At 43.2% G+C, this 18,924-nt stretch overlaps 1 protein-coding gene across 6 annotated transcripts in view; it reads right to left on the minus strand.

Moving 5' to 3' along the window:
* Window positions 1-290: 290 nt before the first annotated feature.
* LOC127679258 (killer cell lectin-like receptor subfamily B member 1A) overlaps window positions 291-18,924 on the minus strand; it is a 50,116-nt gene continuing 31,482 nt past the window's right edge. The window contains exons 1-6 of one of the 6 annotated variants that reach the window (XM_052174974.1): window positions 9,699-9,885; window positions 6,929-7,027; window positions 5,791-5,865; window positions 5,144-5,298; window positions 4,685-4,800; window positions 291-1,536 (exon numbers count right to left, since the gene is read on the minus strand). In XM_052174974.1, the coding sequence (XP_052030934.1) occupies window positions 1,395-1,536; window positions 4,685-4,800; window positions 5,144-5,298; window positions 5,791-5,865; window positions 6,929-7,027; window positions 9,699-9,783 (672 nt within the window). In that variant the 5' untranslated portion in view covers window positions 9,784-9,885 and the 3' untranslated portion in view covers window positions 291-1,394. The other 5 variants (XM_052174975.1, XM_052174970.1, XM_052174971.1 and 2 more) reach the window with 5 other exon arrangements.

Below are 18,924 nucleotides of genomic sequence, written 5' to 3' on the forward strand. Positions count from 1 at the left end.
GTTTAACTGATGGGAAACAAGGTTTGGAACACCACACTTTGGATGTGTGGATTAATGGGGTGCCACGTCCGCCCCAGGGCTCGGGCCACTCAGGGAGGCAGGACACAGGAGTTTTGACTTAACAGACCCCACTCGGGCGCTGGGTGGGTGTGGGGCTATGACATCTCGGGACCCTGCTTCAGGGGTTGGTGGGCGGGGACAGCCTAAGGTCCTAGGGGACTGCTGGAGCCGGCTCGTTCCCCCACCCCCTCCATGCCCCTCCCCCGCCCCTTTTTCTCTACTCCCCCGCCTCCCGGGGCTGTCAGGTTCTCAGACTCTTGGGCACCTAGATTCCGCTGATAACGGAGTGAGGACCTTCGGGCTGGATCTAGCCCAGAGCCGAGAGAGGAAAAGAGGGGAGCTCCAGCTGGGTCCCCCGGGGAGGAGGCAGTCCTTGGCTTCTCGGGTGGGCGGCTTGGTTTAGTGGAGGCCATAGCTGGGAGCACTGAGAGGCCTTCTGCAAGAGACTAGACGCTGCTCTTTAGACGAAGTCCTGTTCCATTGCTCCCCACAGCGGATCCCGAAGAAAAGAGGCGGTCCAAGGTTTTAAAGCATTAAAATCTGTTATTGTCAAGGTGGGAGAGTTGCAAAACCGTTCCCCATTTTCTCGGGGTGGGCCTGAGGTTAAATACCTTTTGCAGGGAGGAGAGTCTGGGAAGGAGAGCTTAATTGGCTACGCCCTTCAGGACTTTAGGTACCTCATTAAAATGGAGATCCGTTTTGAGGTTAAGTGATCTGTAACCGGTAGGTGGAGGGGCTTGGGACATTGCCCTTACATGACTGATGGCCACAGAATTATGAGAAGCCCATCGCCAAGGTGCTAGTATTTGTTCAGGATCTGCAGGTGAGCATCGTGGTCTGGTGGAGGCATCACATGATCAGAGCTCAGTTTACCCAGGATTTTTTAGATGCTATTTAAACCTCTGTCAGTCCTCCCCCAAATCCCTTAACCACGGGTTTCTGGTGTCAGTCAAGAGCAAAGGCTTTAATCAATATTCTACAGCCCGGTTTGATGGCTTGGAGGAGACAGGGGAGAGATCAGGACTTTGCAGTCTTCTGTGAATGTCTGCAGATGACCTCAGGCACCGAGACTAGGGAAGACCACACAGACTCCAGGATTAAAATCCCGTGCCCCTCGGCTGCCTGGTCTTCTTTCCACAGAACTCCCCTCACAGAATGGCACACCTGTGTCAGTCAGTGTACATTTACATTTACACAATAAAGAATCTGTGAGAGTCCCAGTGCTTTCAGAGTCCATGCCTTGTGCCACTGCTGCACTGTGAGGCAGACAGCAGAGACAGGTTGGATGCAGAGATCTGGTGTGGATGGTAAAGTAATCGAGATGAGATTCCCAGTCAGGAGTCATTACTCGTGGTTTCATGTTTTAGTTCCTTTTGGCAGATCCAACGGTTGTCTGAAGCACAGCTCTCAGAAGTCACTTTGTCCCTAAAAATGACAGCACAGCTGTCCTTTTCAGTGTCACCAGTGATTTTTAATCTGAGGAGAAAGAGAATAGCAGCCCTTAGTGTTTAGGATTTTCTATAGTTATCCTGAGTTGGTCATCTTCTCCTCTAGAAGATCTAAGGACTATAGAAGCACGGGAATGTCTTGTTGTAGTGGGAAGTTGACAGCGCCTGCACTGCCACAGTACCGGGTATCAGATATAGGCCTGGGGGACTGACAGAAGACACAGACACAGTCATTCAGTAAGGAGAATGCCAAAGCTTTACTGAGGGACCAGCAATATAAACTAGAGGTCATGAAGAACAATAGGAAAAAACAATTAAGCACCTGGGAGGTCCCCAGCACACTGGGTGGGAAAATCAGGAATCAAAATAAGCCTCAGGATGTTCTGCATAATGTTTCCTATGCAAACAGCTCAGCTGGGGGTATTGAGCTAAGTTCACCCCCCTCCATGTCCAACAGGAAGTAGTTAATGCCAAGAGTCACAGCTGGCCACAGTTCTGAGAATAAGTGATAACTGAATTCTCAGCCCTAAGTGGGGCAGTTACCTCATCACCCTTACCATGATTGCAGGGAACATCATGGAAAAGAGGGCGGAAAGAATGTAAGAGCCAGAGGTCAGGAGGAGTGCTATGAAAATGTCTTCTGGGCTTGACAAGGTCGGTCACTCATGAACTCATTGCCACTGCGATGACCTGAACAAGACCTGCTCAAGATTGGCACTGTTCAGCCAACCTTCCATCGCAGGTAGAAAGGGGGCTCTTGAGACCCCAGATTTCCTTGAGGATATGGGCAGTTAATAGTTGCTAGGTGAGGACATGTCATTTTCTTCAGCGATATAGCCATTAATTCATTTGCCTATGCTCCAATGAATAGGCCCCATTCATATTCAAGTTAGCTATCAGAATTGAACTCAAAGGGTCACACACACTGTTGTGTAGCAATTTCTTATGAACTAAAATGTTCCATCCTGGAAGGAGGCTCATTAAAACTCAGAAAGTTCGCTGGCTTTTGATTCCAACACTTGGGAGGCAGAGGCATATAGATCTCTATGAGTTCAAGGCTAGCCTGATCTACAGACTGACTTCCAAGACAGTCAGGGCTACAGAGAGAAACCCTGTTTCAAAAAACAAAATAACAGCAAAATAATTAATAATAATAATAACCAATAATCAGAAAGTTCTAACAGAAGTTCCTTAGAATTTAAGTAAATAAACAACACACAAGTCTTAACAACAAGCTCCTGAAATTGAGCAGGAATGCAATCAGACCATATGTTGTTGTCACGGCATAGCCCAGGAATGAAATCATATGAGAAGTTTGAATGCTTGAAGTTTGAGTGCTTGTGGGAACACTCCAGGAAAACAGGACAAGAGTCTTGTGACTCTGTTTCTTTAAAACATGAAATGTTCTTAGAATGTGTTTTCGTGCTCTTCCAAGTGAAGCAGAAAGGACTGGGTTTATTTCAGTTGCTTATTACTACTTACTATTGATAAGTGATGTTTAAATTGTCCTCTGTTTGCTTCTCTGGAAGAACACATTTGTCATGCTCAGTTATCTTTGCTGTTGTATACAGCTTGAACTCATGAACTGTCTCAGCCCTCAGTATAAATTGTCTGCTGCTCTGAGTAAAGTTGGTTGTTGCATGAGACTTTAGTCTGTCTTATCAGCTCTGTTCTCCCAGGTCCTACTGCCTCTGGAGCCATGATACATCCTTCCCTGTTATACCAATAATTATGAGTTCTGCTAAAACATATAACTTAACATGAAACATCAGCTCAGCCATTGCATTCATGGTGTCCTGACAATCTCACACAATAAGAAAACGAGACACCAAAGAGCAAATAGCTAATGGCTGCTACGTGATCTACATACAATTATGACTTGTAAACCAAGTGTGCCCTAACTGAGCATATATTGAAACTGGACACACCTGAGAGAAACTACCCAAATATTAGCAGCCATTGTAGAGGATGTCATAAAATTGCCTATCAATCAGCTTTTTGTCACTGTGATAAAATATCTGAGATGAAAAAGAATGGAAATATGATTGGGTATCTTTTGTTTTTATTTAAGGGGTTTCTGTCTGTAGTCTGCTTCATTGCTGTGACTTCTGTGGCAATGCAGAAACCCATATGCATGCATGCATGCATGCATACATACATACATGCACACACATAACCTTATAAAAGGCTGATATCTTTTCACATGTAAAATTTTCTGCCACCTTTGAATTATATTTCCAGTCAGTTCTGAATCCCTTTAATCTCTGATATCAGTGTTAGAGATCTATAGCTCTAAAGACCTAAAATGGATTGGGGTAATGAACCCCACACCTATAGTAAGTATCAACTGGCTACTATGGTGTGCTTCTGTATTCTCAATTGTTAATTAATGGTGCCAAAAGCTGGCAGGATATATAGTATTGTCATTTCTATAGCCCACAAGACCTGCTTTCTATCTGAAAATGTTAGTTACTTCTTCACCTGCCCAAAAAGGTGATTCTCTGAGATTATCACATTAGATAGCCAGCTGCTTCAGGGAGGTCACAGAGCCCTCAATCTGGCCAAAGGGCAGCACTAGGATATAAATGGAGTAGTCCTGCTGCTCGCTGATTGGTACCTGAATGAGTAAGCTATGAAACCCCTCCCACTATACTAATTAACATTTTATTTTATTTTATTTTATTTTGTTGTATCAGAAAGGAGAAGGCTAGCCGGCGGTGGTGGCACACACGCCTGTAATCCCAGCACTCTGGGAGGCAGAGGCAGGCGGATTTCTGAGTTCAAGGCCAGCCTGGTCTACAGAGTGAGTTTCAGGACAGCCAGGGCTATACAGAGAAACCCTGTCTCAAAAAAACCAAATCCAAAAAAACCACAAAAAAAAAAAAAAAAAAAAAAGAGAGAGAGAGAGAGAAGGCTTTGGGAAACAAAAAGAGCTGGAGGCTGGTGTAATGGGAGAAAGAATGGGAACAGAGCAGGGAGACAGAGCAGAGAGTCACTCAGTAGAGACACAGGGGCAGGGGAGGCAGGTGGAGTAGACAGCTAGCTGAGGGATTGCCCCCTACAAAAAGGCTAACAGGCCTATACTACACAGATTCTCTTTACTATTAGCCACCAAGGGGAACCCCCAAAGCCTCTACAACAGAAATGAATATTCAAGTTACTCCTCTAGTACTCACACATCAGAATTTAAGGTCGAGCCGTTTATCCACTTCCAGTTCTTGTCTGACGATGTGTAACTTAGTCCAATCCAAAATGAATTGCCTTTCCCCCTTGTTGAATCCTGTAGGAATCTCTACAATGAAAACAGAGCAGAGGACTTAACCCTGAGTCTGTGCATTGGGGACTCATATTCTACCAGCCTCCTCAAACCTAATTCAAGGGCCATCTGTACCCCTCCTGAGTCCCCAACACAGTTAATTCTTCCTTCTTTGTGAAATCTGTGCCCTGTATTAATGATCTAAAGGACACACACCTTACACATGCAGCTAATGGCTCACACGCCCCGTTAGTCTCTCAGACTATGAGCTTCCATAATGTAAAGTCTCCACTTCCCTTGTGTGGAAGATCTGTTAATCTAGAGACACTGGTGTAGCTTAAAGAACGTGCTAACGTCTCTGTTTTACTGAACAACTTACCAGTTCTTCCTGGTCTTGAATGAGGAGCAAAGTGGCTCCTTTTCCATCACAGTCAGCTAGACCTCCCTTCCAAGTGTTGGTGTCTTGAGAAACATGAAAGCACTTGTCTCGGTGTGAAAGCCAGTCTTGTGGACACTCTACCTTAGCTGGACTGTCTGAAGGGAGAGGAAGACATGGTGTACTTCTACCCTGTTCTTGCTGCACCACAACCAGTTACACACAGTAGTTCCTTTACTGACACACACCTTTATCAACATGTACAGGAACAGGATGATTGTCATGACATATCAAAGAAATATAAATAACAAGGAATACACTTTTTTTTATTAATATACTTTAGACAAAGTTAAGTGTTTGACACAGCATTTTCTTAAGTTAATGATCAAGTGCTAATAGCCCTAGGCAGTATGGCCAAGTGGTTAAGATCTCAGGTTTCAAGGTCACACAGTTTCAAAGATGTTACCAGCATTATTAACTACCAATTATGAGACCCTCAACAAGCTTATATTGCAGTAATTTCCTCTAACATAAGATATGGTGATATAGCATCTTTAGAGATGGCTGTTGTAAGCCTTAGTTGACTGTAACTCCTGGTAAATAACAAACATCAGCTAATATTCTTGCAAAATACAAGGCACAAGAATTACCTGTAGTTTTACTCAGGCTCTCTTGAATAAACACACAGCATTTTTCTCTTGATGGTTTTTGTATTAAGACTCTCACTGGTGAATGAGAAAACACACACAGAGGATTAATGCTGAAATGAATGGTGGAACAGTTGTGTTCCATTTCTCACTCCAGGAAATCAAGTTATTTCAACAAATCGGAACTTCTGGACTGAGAATAAACTATTAGGAAACTAGGCTGAGGGCTGAGGATGGAGACAGAATATATAAACAAAGAAGAAAAACATAAAACACGTAGATTCACACCTCTGTTTAGTTGCATATTATCCAATGGCCTTACAGAGACTCTTAACTTACCCACACTCACTGCCTGAATCCTCTTCAGAATGAGTATTAGCACACCCCTCCAAGGAAGATAGCTTAGTGTCATCACAGTTTAATAGACACTTAACAAGCCAAACACTAGAGCCTTTTAGTTTTCTATGTTATGTTTTTGTCACAATTATGATTTATTTATTTTAGGCTGTGTGTGTGTGTGTGTGTTGAGGGCTTGGAGTCAGCTCAGAACACACTCAGACACCAAATTCTCAGCACAAAGAGCATTTATTACCCTGGAGGGATTGCAAGTCAGGTTGCCTCTGGATCAGGCAAAGACAGCAGCAGGTGATTTTGCAAGAGTGGGTTTTTAATGAGAAAAGGGGGAAGTCTGTTCTAGGGTCAGCTGGGAAGTCCTGACTGACATGTTAGTCAGGATAGCCAATAATGAATTTTGACTACTAGACCTAGGTACTTTGATAGCTGGATCTCAGGGATCAGCCTCAGGAATGAATCAGGCATAAGGAAGTGGCTAATGAAGGGAATAGACCTTGTGGGCTAGCTTTAAAATGTAATCTAATGGTTTAGCAAGGGAGAGGAACAAGGAAAGGACAAAATCGGCTGGCGCCATCTTTGCCATGCTTGGGCCTGTTACAGAGCCCTTTGTGTGTTTTGGAAGCAGGAAGGCAATATGAAATTCCTCACTGGGTATGGGATACTGTCCTGTTCCTACTCACGCCATTGACCCTCATCCAGGCTCAAGGTCTAACTCCTGTGAAGAGGCATCAAGATTTGTCAAGACACTGCGGAAGGATTCTGAAGCATGAGTCCTGGCCTCACTTACCTAAGACACTCAGCCCAACCAGGGTCAAGGCAAGAAGGATCAGCCCAGCACAGCTGAGCTTCAGAGCCAACCTGTGTGAACGTGGGCACCGACAGGCATCTGTGAAGTTAAAAATCTTGTTACTCCTTTGAGTCAGTTGAGGACATCTGGAATAACAGTTAAAGGTGGTTTTGACTAACAAGGACAGTTGGATTCAAGTAGAAGATCAGCTGCAGAGAGAAGCTTTTCTCCACCATCTTAAAGCAGAATTCCATGAGATGAATTCTCCATTGGGTTCAACTGTTTGCTTTGATAAAGCAGGACTGAAAGGATAATGCTTATGCACACATTATGCACAAAGGAGCATCGGCAAACTTGATAGATGTAAAGATGGGTTGATAGCCGCTGAGTGCTGTCCAAAAATAGATGCTATGTTCTGTTTCCGGAAGGGAGTCAAAGCATCTCTAAGGAGGATCTTCTTTTAATCAAGAAAGATCCTTTTTTTCTTTTTTTTCCTTTCTTTTCTTTTCTTTTCTTTTCTTTTCTCTTCTCTTCTCTTCTCTTCTCTTCTTTCTTTCTTTCTTTCTTTCTTTCTTTCTTTCTTTCTTTCTTTCTTTCTTTTTTTTTGATGCTCGGTCTTCTGGTAATTGTGACTTTCAGTGCTAATGACATGTGATTCTGTTCCTGAACACTGGGTCTGCTTCACCGCTGTCTACAATGGTCTCCATATTGGATCAAAGTGTGGCACCCAAGGAGAAGCCTCTCGTGAGTCCAGACGGTATTTCAGTGTTTCAGTTGTGTTAGTCCCTCCTCTTTGGCGGAGTTCCAAAACCCCAATGGATAGATGAACTGAAACTGGCTAGTACCAAATTCTATGTACACTGTTTTACTCTCTCTCTCTCTTACACACACACACACACACACACACACACACAGACACACACACATACACACACTAAGCATACACTAAATATGCCAGGAACCAAACTGACTTTACTTTTCGTTTAGAGTTCATTTTAAAGATAGGCTTGGGTTTTGACTTCTCCTCAGCTACAGACCTTGGAGAAATTGAGTGGTCACTGTGCCCTCCCAGAAGAAGAAAACATCTTGCAGCTGCCAGAGATTCACTTTGGCTGAATGCCCAGGCTACTAAAGAATCCCACTTTCTCACTTCTCCCCCTGCCTGTATAAGTTCCCTGAGAAAATACAGTTTAGGAGGTCTTGAGCAGTTAATTTGTCTTGACCTCATTCTTCCGCGTCTCCTGTCTCTGTTTCTCTGCCCTTCTCTTCTAGAGTCCCCTGTGGAAAACCCCCGTGGGCCAGGGCAAAGTACATATTATACAATGTGGTTTTCACAGTCTTCTTTCCTATACTTTCAAGGCAGTGTTGCCCCTTAGTCCATGCTGACTGCTAACTCTCTGTGTGGCTGAAGATGACCTTGAACTCCTGATTCTTCTGCTTCACATCCCAAGTGATGGGATTATAGGTGCGTACCACCCACAACATGTAGAGAATAAGAGACTATGATGTACTCCGCCCTAAATGGGACATCTGCACCCCATCCCATCCCCAGCCAAGGCTCCGCCATCGTCACAGAAGAGGGGACAGAATGACTGCAGAGTCAGAGATGGTGCACAACTGCAATGAAACACGGTCTTCTACACACAGCAGGGTAGTTGCACACATGAACTCACACCATTTGTGGTAGCTTGCACGAGACCTTTGAAAACTCAAGTCAGAAAAAGGCGCAGCATGGAGGGGGGAGTTGGGCCTGGAGCTCCAATGTCATCTGGGGGGGTGGTCACTGACAGCTGATAGCTGCTCGGAGTGGGAGAGTCAGTTTTATTCGAGGACACAGTTCCTAAGAGGCCACCTGTGCTCAGGACATGACTCCAAGCCCATGCACACACTGGCAGTGCTGACTAGACTCAGTGGGAAAACAAAACCTCAACCTTTAGCTTCTCAAGTTGCTTCTTCCATGTTTGCAGCCATAAACATGGAAAGCAAACACTTACCTGAGCCTACAACATATAACACATCCATCAAATCCTCCCTCTGGCCATCAAAGCCCTCCACTTTCCCAGATCCTATGTAAAGTTTATAATGCAGTTTTGGTGACTTTTTTCTTTGGATCTTTTTTCCTGTTTTCTTTTTAAACTATTTTTTAATAGTTTCTGACAAAAAGCCTTAAAGAGTTGTGGGTTCACATTCTTTACACAGTATAGAAAGGTTAGATTTTAAGCATCACAGTTTATATAAGGAAGCTCAGTTAAATCACAGAACCTGATACCATACCATGACCACTGTAGACATGTTTTCTGCCTCTGTGTCTTTCTTTTCATCCATCCCTAAGGCATGGTACCCTTCATATATGCCTCCTACCAGTCTTCCACATTTCTGGCAGACCGGGTGCCACATCTGTCAACTCCTCCGTGCTCAGTGCTAGCGAGGAATGGAGAGGCTTCATGGGTTTTGTGTTCTGTAGAGAAGTTTGGACCAGGCACGATGCATTATAGCGAGCCTGTGTGGTAGAAGCATCCCTTTCCTTGTAGATGTAAAATATCTTCAGGGTGTGGTCACTAAAGTCAAAAGAATGCCTGCCCAAGTTTCACACTGACCAACTGACTAAAGATGGAACCGATGGGCTTTTTATTAATCCAAAGTTGATCCAGCTACACTCTTCAGCGCTGACAGACAGCTGCTCATCTTCAAAGCAATAACTTAAAACCGGAAGAAAAATCATAACTCTGGAAGTTATTCTTATGCTATAATGAAAAATAAAGCTACTGACCTGGGGGAACAGACAGGGGCGGTGCACACTGAGGCCCTGGAGTCCTGGATGGCTTTAAATTGAGGTAGACCCTTGCTGTGTCCATTGTGCATGGGAGATGTGACACTGAACTGGTGAGCAGGGACAAACTCCAAGGTCTTTGAAGTGAAGTGAGCAAAAGGAAGTCCTCTGTGACGCTCTGCTCTGTGCCCACACCCGCCCGCTCCTGTCTCTGAGGGTTTCTCCATGGTTACTGACTGACCTTGCTGTCTGTTCTGCATACACAGCACACACACTACTTGTTTTCTTTTTCTTTATTCTTCTCTCAATCAAAACACCCTGACTGCAGCCTCCCCTCCTTCTTTCCTCTCTGCAGCCCCAGATCCACTGCTCCTATGTTTCCCTTCAGAAAAGAGCAGGCCTCCCAGTGTTAGCAACTGAATGCAGAATAACAAGCTGCAATAAGATTAGGTATAAGGGACTGGAGAGATGGCTCAGCGGTTAAGGGTGCTGACTGCTCTTCCAAAGGTCCTGAGTTCAAATCCCAGCAACCACATGTGGCTCACAACCTTCTGTAATGAGATGTGTGAAGACAACTACAGTGTACTCACATAAATATTGCACAAACCACTTATCAAGGATAGGAAAACTCCAGCAGGAGTAAAAGGGTCCTGAGTCAGAGACACCCCAAGATCCATGCAGACTTCATGATCTCTGGCTCTGAGCCCTGCTTATATGATTCTGTGGGCCATGTTCGCCTGGTGTCCTCCATGCCTCGGGCTCTGCCTAATTGCGTCTCTGCATCTGCTCCCGTGACATGTCTTATGAAAAGAAGGTGTAACGTGTGGTCTCCTTTTGTTCTGATTCTGGTAACCATTTGTTTTGGGTTATTCTCTCAAGGTCGATAAAGCTCAGGGTCAGGAAAATGTGATATTCTTCCTCAATTCAAAGTTAAGTGACTGCCTTTCCTAAATTCTCAGCAATCAGAATACACTATATTATGCTGTGTTGTAAAAAATAAATAGTAATATGTGAAATCCACGGTTATACATGACATGGGTTGAAGCTCTAAGCTCCTCCTGAGACATCCACGCTACGAAGGAAGCTGTGGAATGTGGGAATGTCATGAATGTGGGAAGAATTCATGACTGACACGACAGGAAAAGCACTGAGGGCAGAGCCACATTTGCAGCTCTGCCTTGTCCTGAAGGTCCCTGTGGATGTAACATCATTCATCTGAGTGAAAGGACTTCATCTGTCAGAGCTCAGGGAGTGGAGGACTTGGGTCTATGGGGTGTGCTAACTCCTCCAAGGGTTTTCAGGTCTAGAGCCTTAGAGCAAGGACTACAAATGTCCCCAAGTCAGACATTCACACATTATAAGTGAAGAAGAAAAGCAAGGGTTTCCTTAAAGACCCCTTCTGTGGTCAGAGTGGAATTGTACCAGGCACTCATCACTACACAGCAGTGCAGCAGTCTGCTGGCTGTGAGCTCCAGGAGACAGGGGGTGCACAGTCATAGCCTAGGACTCAGACTCATCCTCCAGGACAACTGAAGAAGGAGGCAAGGGGAAGGATATATGAGTCTCACAGCTCGCTTAAGTCTCAGTGGAACCTCCTCAGCTGTCTCTGATGACAGCCATTATACTCAGCCCCAGGCTGAGCACAGCGTTCTACACCACAGTCCATTATGAATTTGAGGCAAGAACTCCATCACCTAACTGTGTTTCTGATCCTTCATACTTCGCCTCGACTAAAGATTTTAGCAATTACACAATATTTTCCATCTTGAGTCATGATATTTTACAATCAGATATAGAGAATTCATGAAAATGGTCTCCACTTTTAGTACATAAAATTTTTTCAGAATATATAAGGGCCTCAAGCCTTAGTATGTAAAGAACACATCCAAATGCTTGTTAGTGACAGTTGTTTCTGCCTATAATCCCTTTCGCTTGCCAAGATACGGGGGCTTTAGGTTGGGAGTGTGTGAATAAACTGCAAATATTTATGTGGCTTATAACCACCCAATAACCTGGTAACTAATGAAAACTGTGGGGATGTGTTAGGTCAGGAAGGAGAAGGCTGATGCTCTTAGTAGAAGATTCAAATGGGGACCCTGTGCTTTGGGGACACTGAGGTTTAACTGAATTCTGAAGCTCTCTGTGGCTTCCAGGAATCCACAGTGGCCCTGAGAAAAGTAACAGTTCTGAGGTGTGATGTTTTCTTTAACAGGAACTGGCAAAGGTGCGAACTGACCAGATGTTCCAAGAGTCTCACAGGTCTGTGGGCAGCAGGCAGCTGACATCATTTTGCTTGATACAGAATCTAGAGAACAGCATTGAATACCTACACAATTATTTACACGGGGAAAATCCCATGATCAATATGTATATACAGAAATAAAATCCTCTGAGAATTCATACTTGGGAAATTGATCTAGCCATCTTACTTGGATTGTGGATGGGAGGAAATGTCACCAATTTTGTTAAAGAACTTCTGTTTCAGTCTGTAGCCCAAGAAAGCAGCTCTGGTCACCCATCCTCAAGAAGCCAATAATGTGTGTATGGGATAGGAGATAAGAAAAGGGAGACTTCTTCAATGTGACAACAATGGGAAGAAGAACACAGAGATTAGTGACGCTGCCCCTTGCCAAATCACAATTTTGGAGCCCACAGAACATAAAGGAAATATTTTGTTCCAAGTGCAGTTCCCACCTTGGCTGACTGATGAAGTTCCCTTCAGTGAAGAGTTCTGACCCCCATAAGCACAGGAAGGGACTCATGTGTGTCATGCTTGGATAACAAAGACAACTAGTCAGTCAGTCAACCAACTCATCAATCACTCGATCAGTGTGTTAAAACATTTTTTTAAATCTGAAAGCCAGTGACTAACATCATACTCAGTGACATAAGACTGAAAACATTTTTTCTAAGCCTGGAGGGTCTGCCCTCCCCACTTCTGTTCATGATGACATGGGTACATAATGAAATAAGTATGAGATACTGCGGATACACAGATACACAGAGGAAAATAAACCAAGGTGTAAGAATACAGAACAAAGAATATTTAATGTTCACGTATACGGTCACATGATCTTGATAAGGATGCCAAAACCACACCATGGGACGCGGGGCCGAGGGGGACAACAACGACGACAGTCTACTGAGCGAATGATGGAAAAACTGGATGACAAGTTTAGATTTTACTGCTCACCATGTGCAAAAATCAAATCAGAATGAGTTACAGAGATAACAAAACCCTACCATTCTAAAATTTCTGTAGAAAAACATAGAGGAAAATACTAATGACATTGTATTTGATGACTTCTTGGTTGCGGCATCAAAAGCTCTGTCCACAAACACGAATTAGGCAAAAGAGGCAGCGTGAATCTTGAAGATGATTTGCAGTGGTCACAGTTGAGACTGAACGCGGAGCTGCTGCTGCTAGCTGGGCTCAGGGTCGGCCTGAGGGTGAGGGGTGTGCTTCTCGGGAAGACCTGCAGGGGGCGCAGGAGCGAGAAGCGCCTTCGGGCTTCGGTGAGGCTGTGATTCCTTAGAGAAGGGGCGGTGGCCGTGATGTCCGGAATGTGCGTGAGGCCTGTGTAGTGAGTGCTCAGGTTTGTTTTGCAGAGACTCCACATTCCCTCTCTATGAGCGGGGCTCGTGACGCAATTAAATCTCATAGTTAAGTATATTTGGAACGAAACCTGTTCCTGCCGGTTCTGGTGGCGCAGGCCGGTAGGATTTGCTGAAGGAGGCAGAGGCAGGTGGATCTGGAGTTCGAGGCCAGCCTGGACTACACACTTTTTCTTCCTCCTCTCGCCAAGTAAAGCTTTAAAGTACCCATGGGAGAACATGGGTCAATAGGCAGAAGCCTTTTGTGTTAGGAAACACAAAACTCCCTTAAAGAATTACAGGAAAACACAAGTGAAGGAACTGAACAAAGCCACCCAGGATCTTAAAGTAGAAGTAGAAACAATAAAGAAATCACAAAGTGAGACATCTCTGGAGATAGAAAACCTTGGAAAGAATTCAGGAGTCAGATGCAAGCCAGGACACAATAAGACCAAACCTAAGGATTATAGGTATAAAGAGATCGAAGATTTACAACTTGAAGGGCTAGTAAATATCTTCAACGAAAGTATAGAAGAAAACTTCCCTAACCTAGAGAAAGAGATGCCCATGAACACACAAGAAGCCTTCAGAACTCCAAACAGACTGGACCAGAACAGAAAGTCCTCTCGGCACATAATAATCAAAACACCAAGTGCACTAAACAAAGAAAGAATATTAAAGCAGTAAGGGGAAAAGGGCAAGTAACTTATAAAGGCAGACCTATCAGAATCACATCGACTTCTCACCAGAGAGGATGAAAGCTAGAAGATCCTGGGCAGACCTCACACAGACCCTAAGAGAACACAAATGCCAGCCCAGGCTACTATACCCAGTAAAACTCTCAATCACCATAGATGGAGAAACCAAGATATTCCATGATAAAACCAAATTTACACAATATCTGTCCACAAATCCTTCCCTACAAAGGATAATAGATGGAAAACGCCAACACAAGGAGGGAAACCACATCCTAGAAAAAGCAAGAAAGTAATCTTCTTCCAACAAACCCAAAAGAAGATACCCACACAAACATAAAAATAACATCAAAAATAATAGGAAGCAACAATCACTATTCCTTAATATCTCTTAATATCAATGGACTCAATTCCCCAATAAAAAGACATAGACTAACAGAAATATTCTTCGTGTAAATTTTCAATTTTATCAGAAAATGTTTGTAATTCCTCTTTCAATTAATTTAGTAATTTTTTATGGCTACCATTTTATCTGCATTATTTTTCATGATAATCTTCAATTTTAACATGTTTTTCTATATATTTCTTCTATTTTATCTGAAATGTTTTTCATGTAAATCTCTGATTTTATCACAAAATGTTTTTAATTCCACCTTCAATTAATTTAGAAAGGTTTTTTATATCTACCATTTTATCTGTATAATTTTCCATGAAATAATCAATTTTAATGTTTGTTTATATATTTCTTGAGTTTTATCAGAAATATTTTCCATGTAAATTTTCAATTTTACCTGAAAATGTTTATAATTCCACTTTCAATCAACTTAGAATTATTTTTATGCCTACCATTTTATCTGTATAATTTCCATGACAATCTTCAACTTCAACATGTTTTTCTATATATTTCTTCAATTTTATAAAAAATATATTCCATGTAAATCTTCAACTTTATCAGAAAATGTTTATAATTCTACTTTCAATCAACTTAGAATACTTTTATGCCTGCTATTATTATATCTATATAAAATTTTCCATGATAATCTTCAATATTAATGTTTTTCTATAATTTTCTACAATTTTATCAGAAATATTTTGCACGTAAATCTTCAATTCTATCATAACTTGTTTCTATTTCATTTTTCAATTAATTTAGCAATGTTTTTATGTCTACCACTTTACTCTTCAATTTTCCATGAAAACTCAATTTTTAATGTGTTTTTCTATATTTCTCTTCTATTTTATCAGAAACATTTTCCACGAAAATCTTCAATTTTATCATTAAATGTTTTTACTTCCTTTTTCAATAAAAGAACATGCTTTTCAAAAAAGGGGGGGCGGGGAGGAATGTGGAAAGCATATAAAACAAAATAGCAGCCATTTTCTTTGCTACTTTCCTAGTTCTGTCTTAATGAACTGCCATGAGTCTACTGGTGAAAGGCGGCACAAAGGGACAGACAGCTCACGGTCAGTAGTGTCCCCTCTCTCTCTCTCACTACAGCGTCCTGTCTCCTTAAAAAAAAAAAACCTGGGAGTAATTGGTCCCTAGATAATCAGAGAAAACCTCCAATCTTATTGTTGAAGTCATAACTTAGTAACATCTGCAAAGTCCTCCTGCCAGGTGCTCTGACTACACAAACAACGTGTGATGCTTCACTGTGTATCTTTAGGATCCTCTTGCTCTGTGTATATGTGTGTAGGTATTTCTTTTTATAAAACTGTAACATTGTATATATTATTTCTGATTTGCTGTCAACCTTCTACTAGTATAGAGCAATTATTTTACATCTAGTCCAGGCGCCCACCTGAGTTAGCGAAGGCTCTGCATAGCACACTTTTAAATATTCTTCAAAAACATGAGTTTTAAGATCATCACAGTATTTGCTTCCACTTATATATGATGCTTTCTTTAAAGGTTTTCTATTATTAAAATTAAGGATATTTGAAATACTGTCATTTTGTGATTAGTATGTATACATAATTTTTGTAGTGTTTCATAGTTTTCCAAAAGTGTATTCTATTAAAATTTGGATTTACTGTTACAGAAAATAACTACCATGAAAATAACATTGGAATAAATAATTTTCTGAAATTAAAACAAAAAAGGAAAGAAAAAGAAAGAAAACCAGTGGTGGGCTGTAGAAGTGGTTCAGCTTTTAAAAGCTTTGGTCACAACCCCAGACATCTCTCAGGCTACCTCCCCCTTCTTTTCCTTAACAAGCTGTGCATTCTTCAATAAAAAGAAAAATAACATCTGTTAAAAAGACTATTTTCATTTTTTAAACTTACTTGAAATTCAACATCCTACATAGGGCATAAACCTCCTGCCCCACATCCTACAGAGGGCATATACCACCTGCCCCACATCCTACATAGGGCATATACCTCCTGCCCCACATCCTACAGAGGGCATATATCTCCTGCCCCACCTCCTACATAGGACATATACCTCCTGCCCCACATCCTGCAGGGGGCATAAACCTCCTGCCCCACATCCTACATAGGGCATATATCTCCTGCCCCACCTCCTACATAGGACATATACCTCCTGCCCCACATCCTGCAGGGGGCATATACCTCCTGCCCCACATCCTACAGAGGGCATATACCACCTGCCCCACATCCTACATAGGGCATATACCTCCTGCCCCACATCCTACATAGGGCATATACCTCCTGCCCCACATCCTACAGAGGGCATATACCACCTGCCCCACATCCTACATAGGGCATATACCTCCTGCCCCACATCCTACATAGGGCATATACCACCTGCCCCACATCCTGCAGGGGGCATATACCACCTGCCCCACATCCTGCAGGGGGCATATACCACCTGCCCCACATCCTGCAGGGGGCATAAACCTCCTGCCCCACATCCTACAGAGGGCATATACCACCTGCCCCACATCCTACATAGGGCATATACCTCCTGCCCCACATCCTACAGAGGGCATATACCACCTGCCCCACATCCTGCAGGGGGCATAAACCTCCTGCCCCACATCCTACAGAGGGCATATACCACCTGCCCCACATCCTACATAGGGCATATACCACCTGCCCCACATCCTACATAGGGCATATACCACCTGCCCCACATCCTACAGAGGGCATATACCACGTGCCTCACATCCTACATAGAGCCTAGAACTTGCCATTCTTTCTTAAAGCTGAAGGGTATGAACTATACACACAACACTCGCTGTCCGACTGTCCCTGGGGAAGCAAGCTTATCTTAATATCTTAATAATTTTCTGTTTTTGGCTGTTGTGAATCCTATTGCGGTGACTATGAACCCTGCCTTATCCTTCAGATGTGCAGCCAGTGACAGATTGCTGGATCATTGGTGTTCTTTATCACTGACTCGGTCAGTCAGTCAGTCAGTCTGTCGTTGACTGAGTGGATACTCAATAACCCATTTGTTTCTTTGCTTCCTTAGTAATGGGCCCTACTATCTTCACAACAGCTCAGCCATTTTGCATTCCCACCAGCTTCAAGTTCACCAACAACAGGCTAGGCAAGCGTTTCTTCTCCTCCTCCCATCCGTCAATCCCTCTGACCACTTTTGCATAAAGTATCAGAGCAAGTGGAGTCAAAGGTGCTCTCAAAAGCCAGGGGTAGAGCTTGCCCTAGGTGGATCAGTGGGTTCGAGGCCAGCCAGGTATAGAGAGTGAATTTTAGGACAGCCAGGGCTACACGAGAAACCCTGTCTTGAAACAAACAAACAAACAAACAAACAAACAGCACTTCCCACACATTTCTAGGTTACTACAGTGGTCAACCCCAGGGAGAACAAGATGAAATGACCCCTGACTTCTGAACCGGGGATTAGTCAACAGGGAGAGAAGCAGTGCCTTGTGGTGGGTCCCCGTGTGTGGAAACAGAGTGGAGATAAGATTCCACCTGAATGCTCTGGAACTGTGAGAACCCTGTCAGAAACAGCAGGCCAGCTCCCCACAACCCAGAAACGGGCTCAAAGTTGGACTGAAACTTTGCATTCTGCCCAGGCTGGCCTGGGGTAGAATAGATAAGAAAAAGGTCTAAACAGAACAGGCCTAGGGTGAGGCCAGAGAGGGAAGTGCCAGGAAATACCACAAATACCTCAAGGTGGGCAGGACAGGGCCAAATGGCAGAGACAACCTCATTCAAGTTGACCAATAATTTTAAATGTTGCTCAGGGTAACCAATCACAGTCGTCCAAATCAGATGACCGCTGAACTCCCTGCCAAAATGTTCGTAAAAAGGTTGTGCTTTGTGAGTTCGGGGTCTCCTCTTGCCTGCGTGCTGAGGGCTCCCAGTGTACATTGGAACAATAAACCTCTTGCAGATTGCAGCGATTCCGGTCTCTGTGGTCTTATTGGGGGCGGGGGGTTGGGTGGCTGGGGGTGGGGTGTGTGTGTCTTCCAACGGACTCTTACAAAACCAAAAGGTAAAATCACATCCAAGAGGAGTAGACAGCAGGGATTATCAAGCTCATGGCTAAAATAAATAAAATAGAAGCAAACAAAAACAAAGAATAAAGCAGAGAGTTGTTTCTTTGAGAAAATAAGTAAAATTTTGGCAAACCCTTATCCAAATTAATAAAAGGCAGAGAATATATTCAAATTAACAAAATCAGAAACAAAAAGGTGAACATAACAATAGACATGGAGTTAATCCAGAGACTCATAAGGACCTTTTTCAAAAACCTGTACTTCACCAATTGGAAAATATAAAAGAAATGAATAATTTTCTCAGTAGGTACCACATATGACACTTAAAGATCAGATAAGCAAGTTAAACAGATCTATAACCCCCAGTGAGAGAGATTCAGTCATTACAGTCTCCCAACCCCACCCCACAAAAAAATAGTCAGGGACAGACCAATGACTCCTAATGATATTCTCTGATATTCACACATCAGTGCCTGACTACGCCATCACCAGAGAAGCTTCCTC

The sequence above is a fragment of the Apodemus sylvaticus genome, chromosome 2 (assembly GCF_947179515.1).
Source record: "Apodemus sylvaticus chromosome 2, mApoSyl1.1, whole genome shotgun sequence".
In the NCBI taxonomy this organism is placed as follows: Eukaryota; Metazoa; Chordata; class Mammalia; order Rodentia; family Muridae; genus Apodemus; species Apodemus sylvaticus.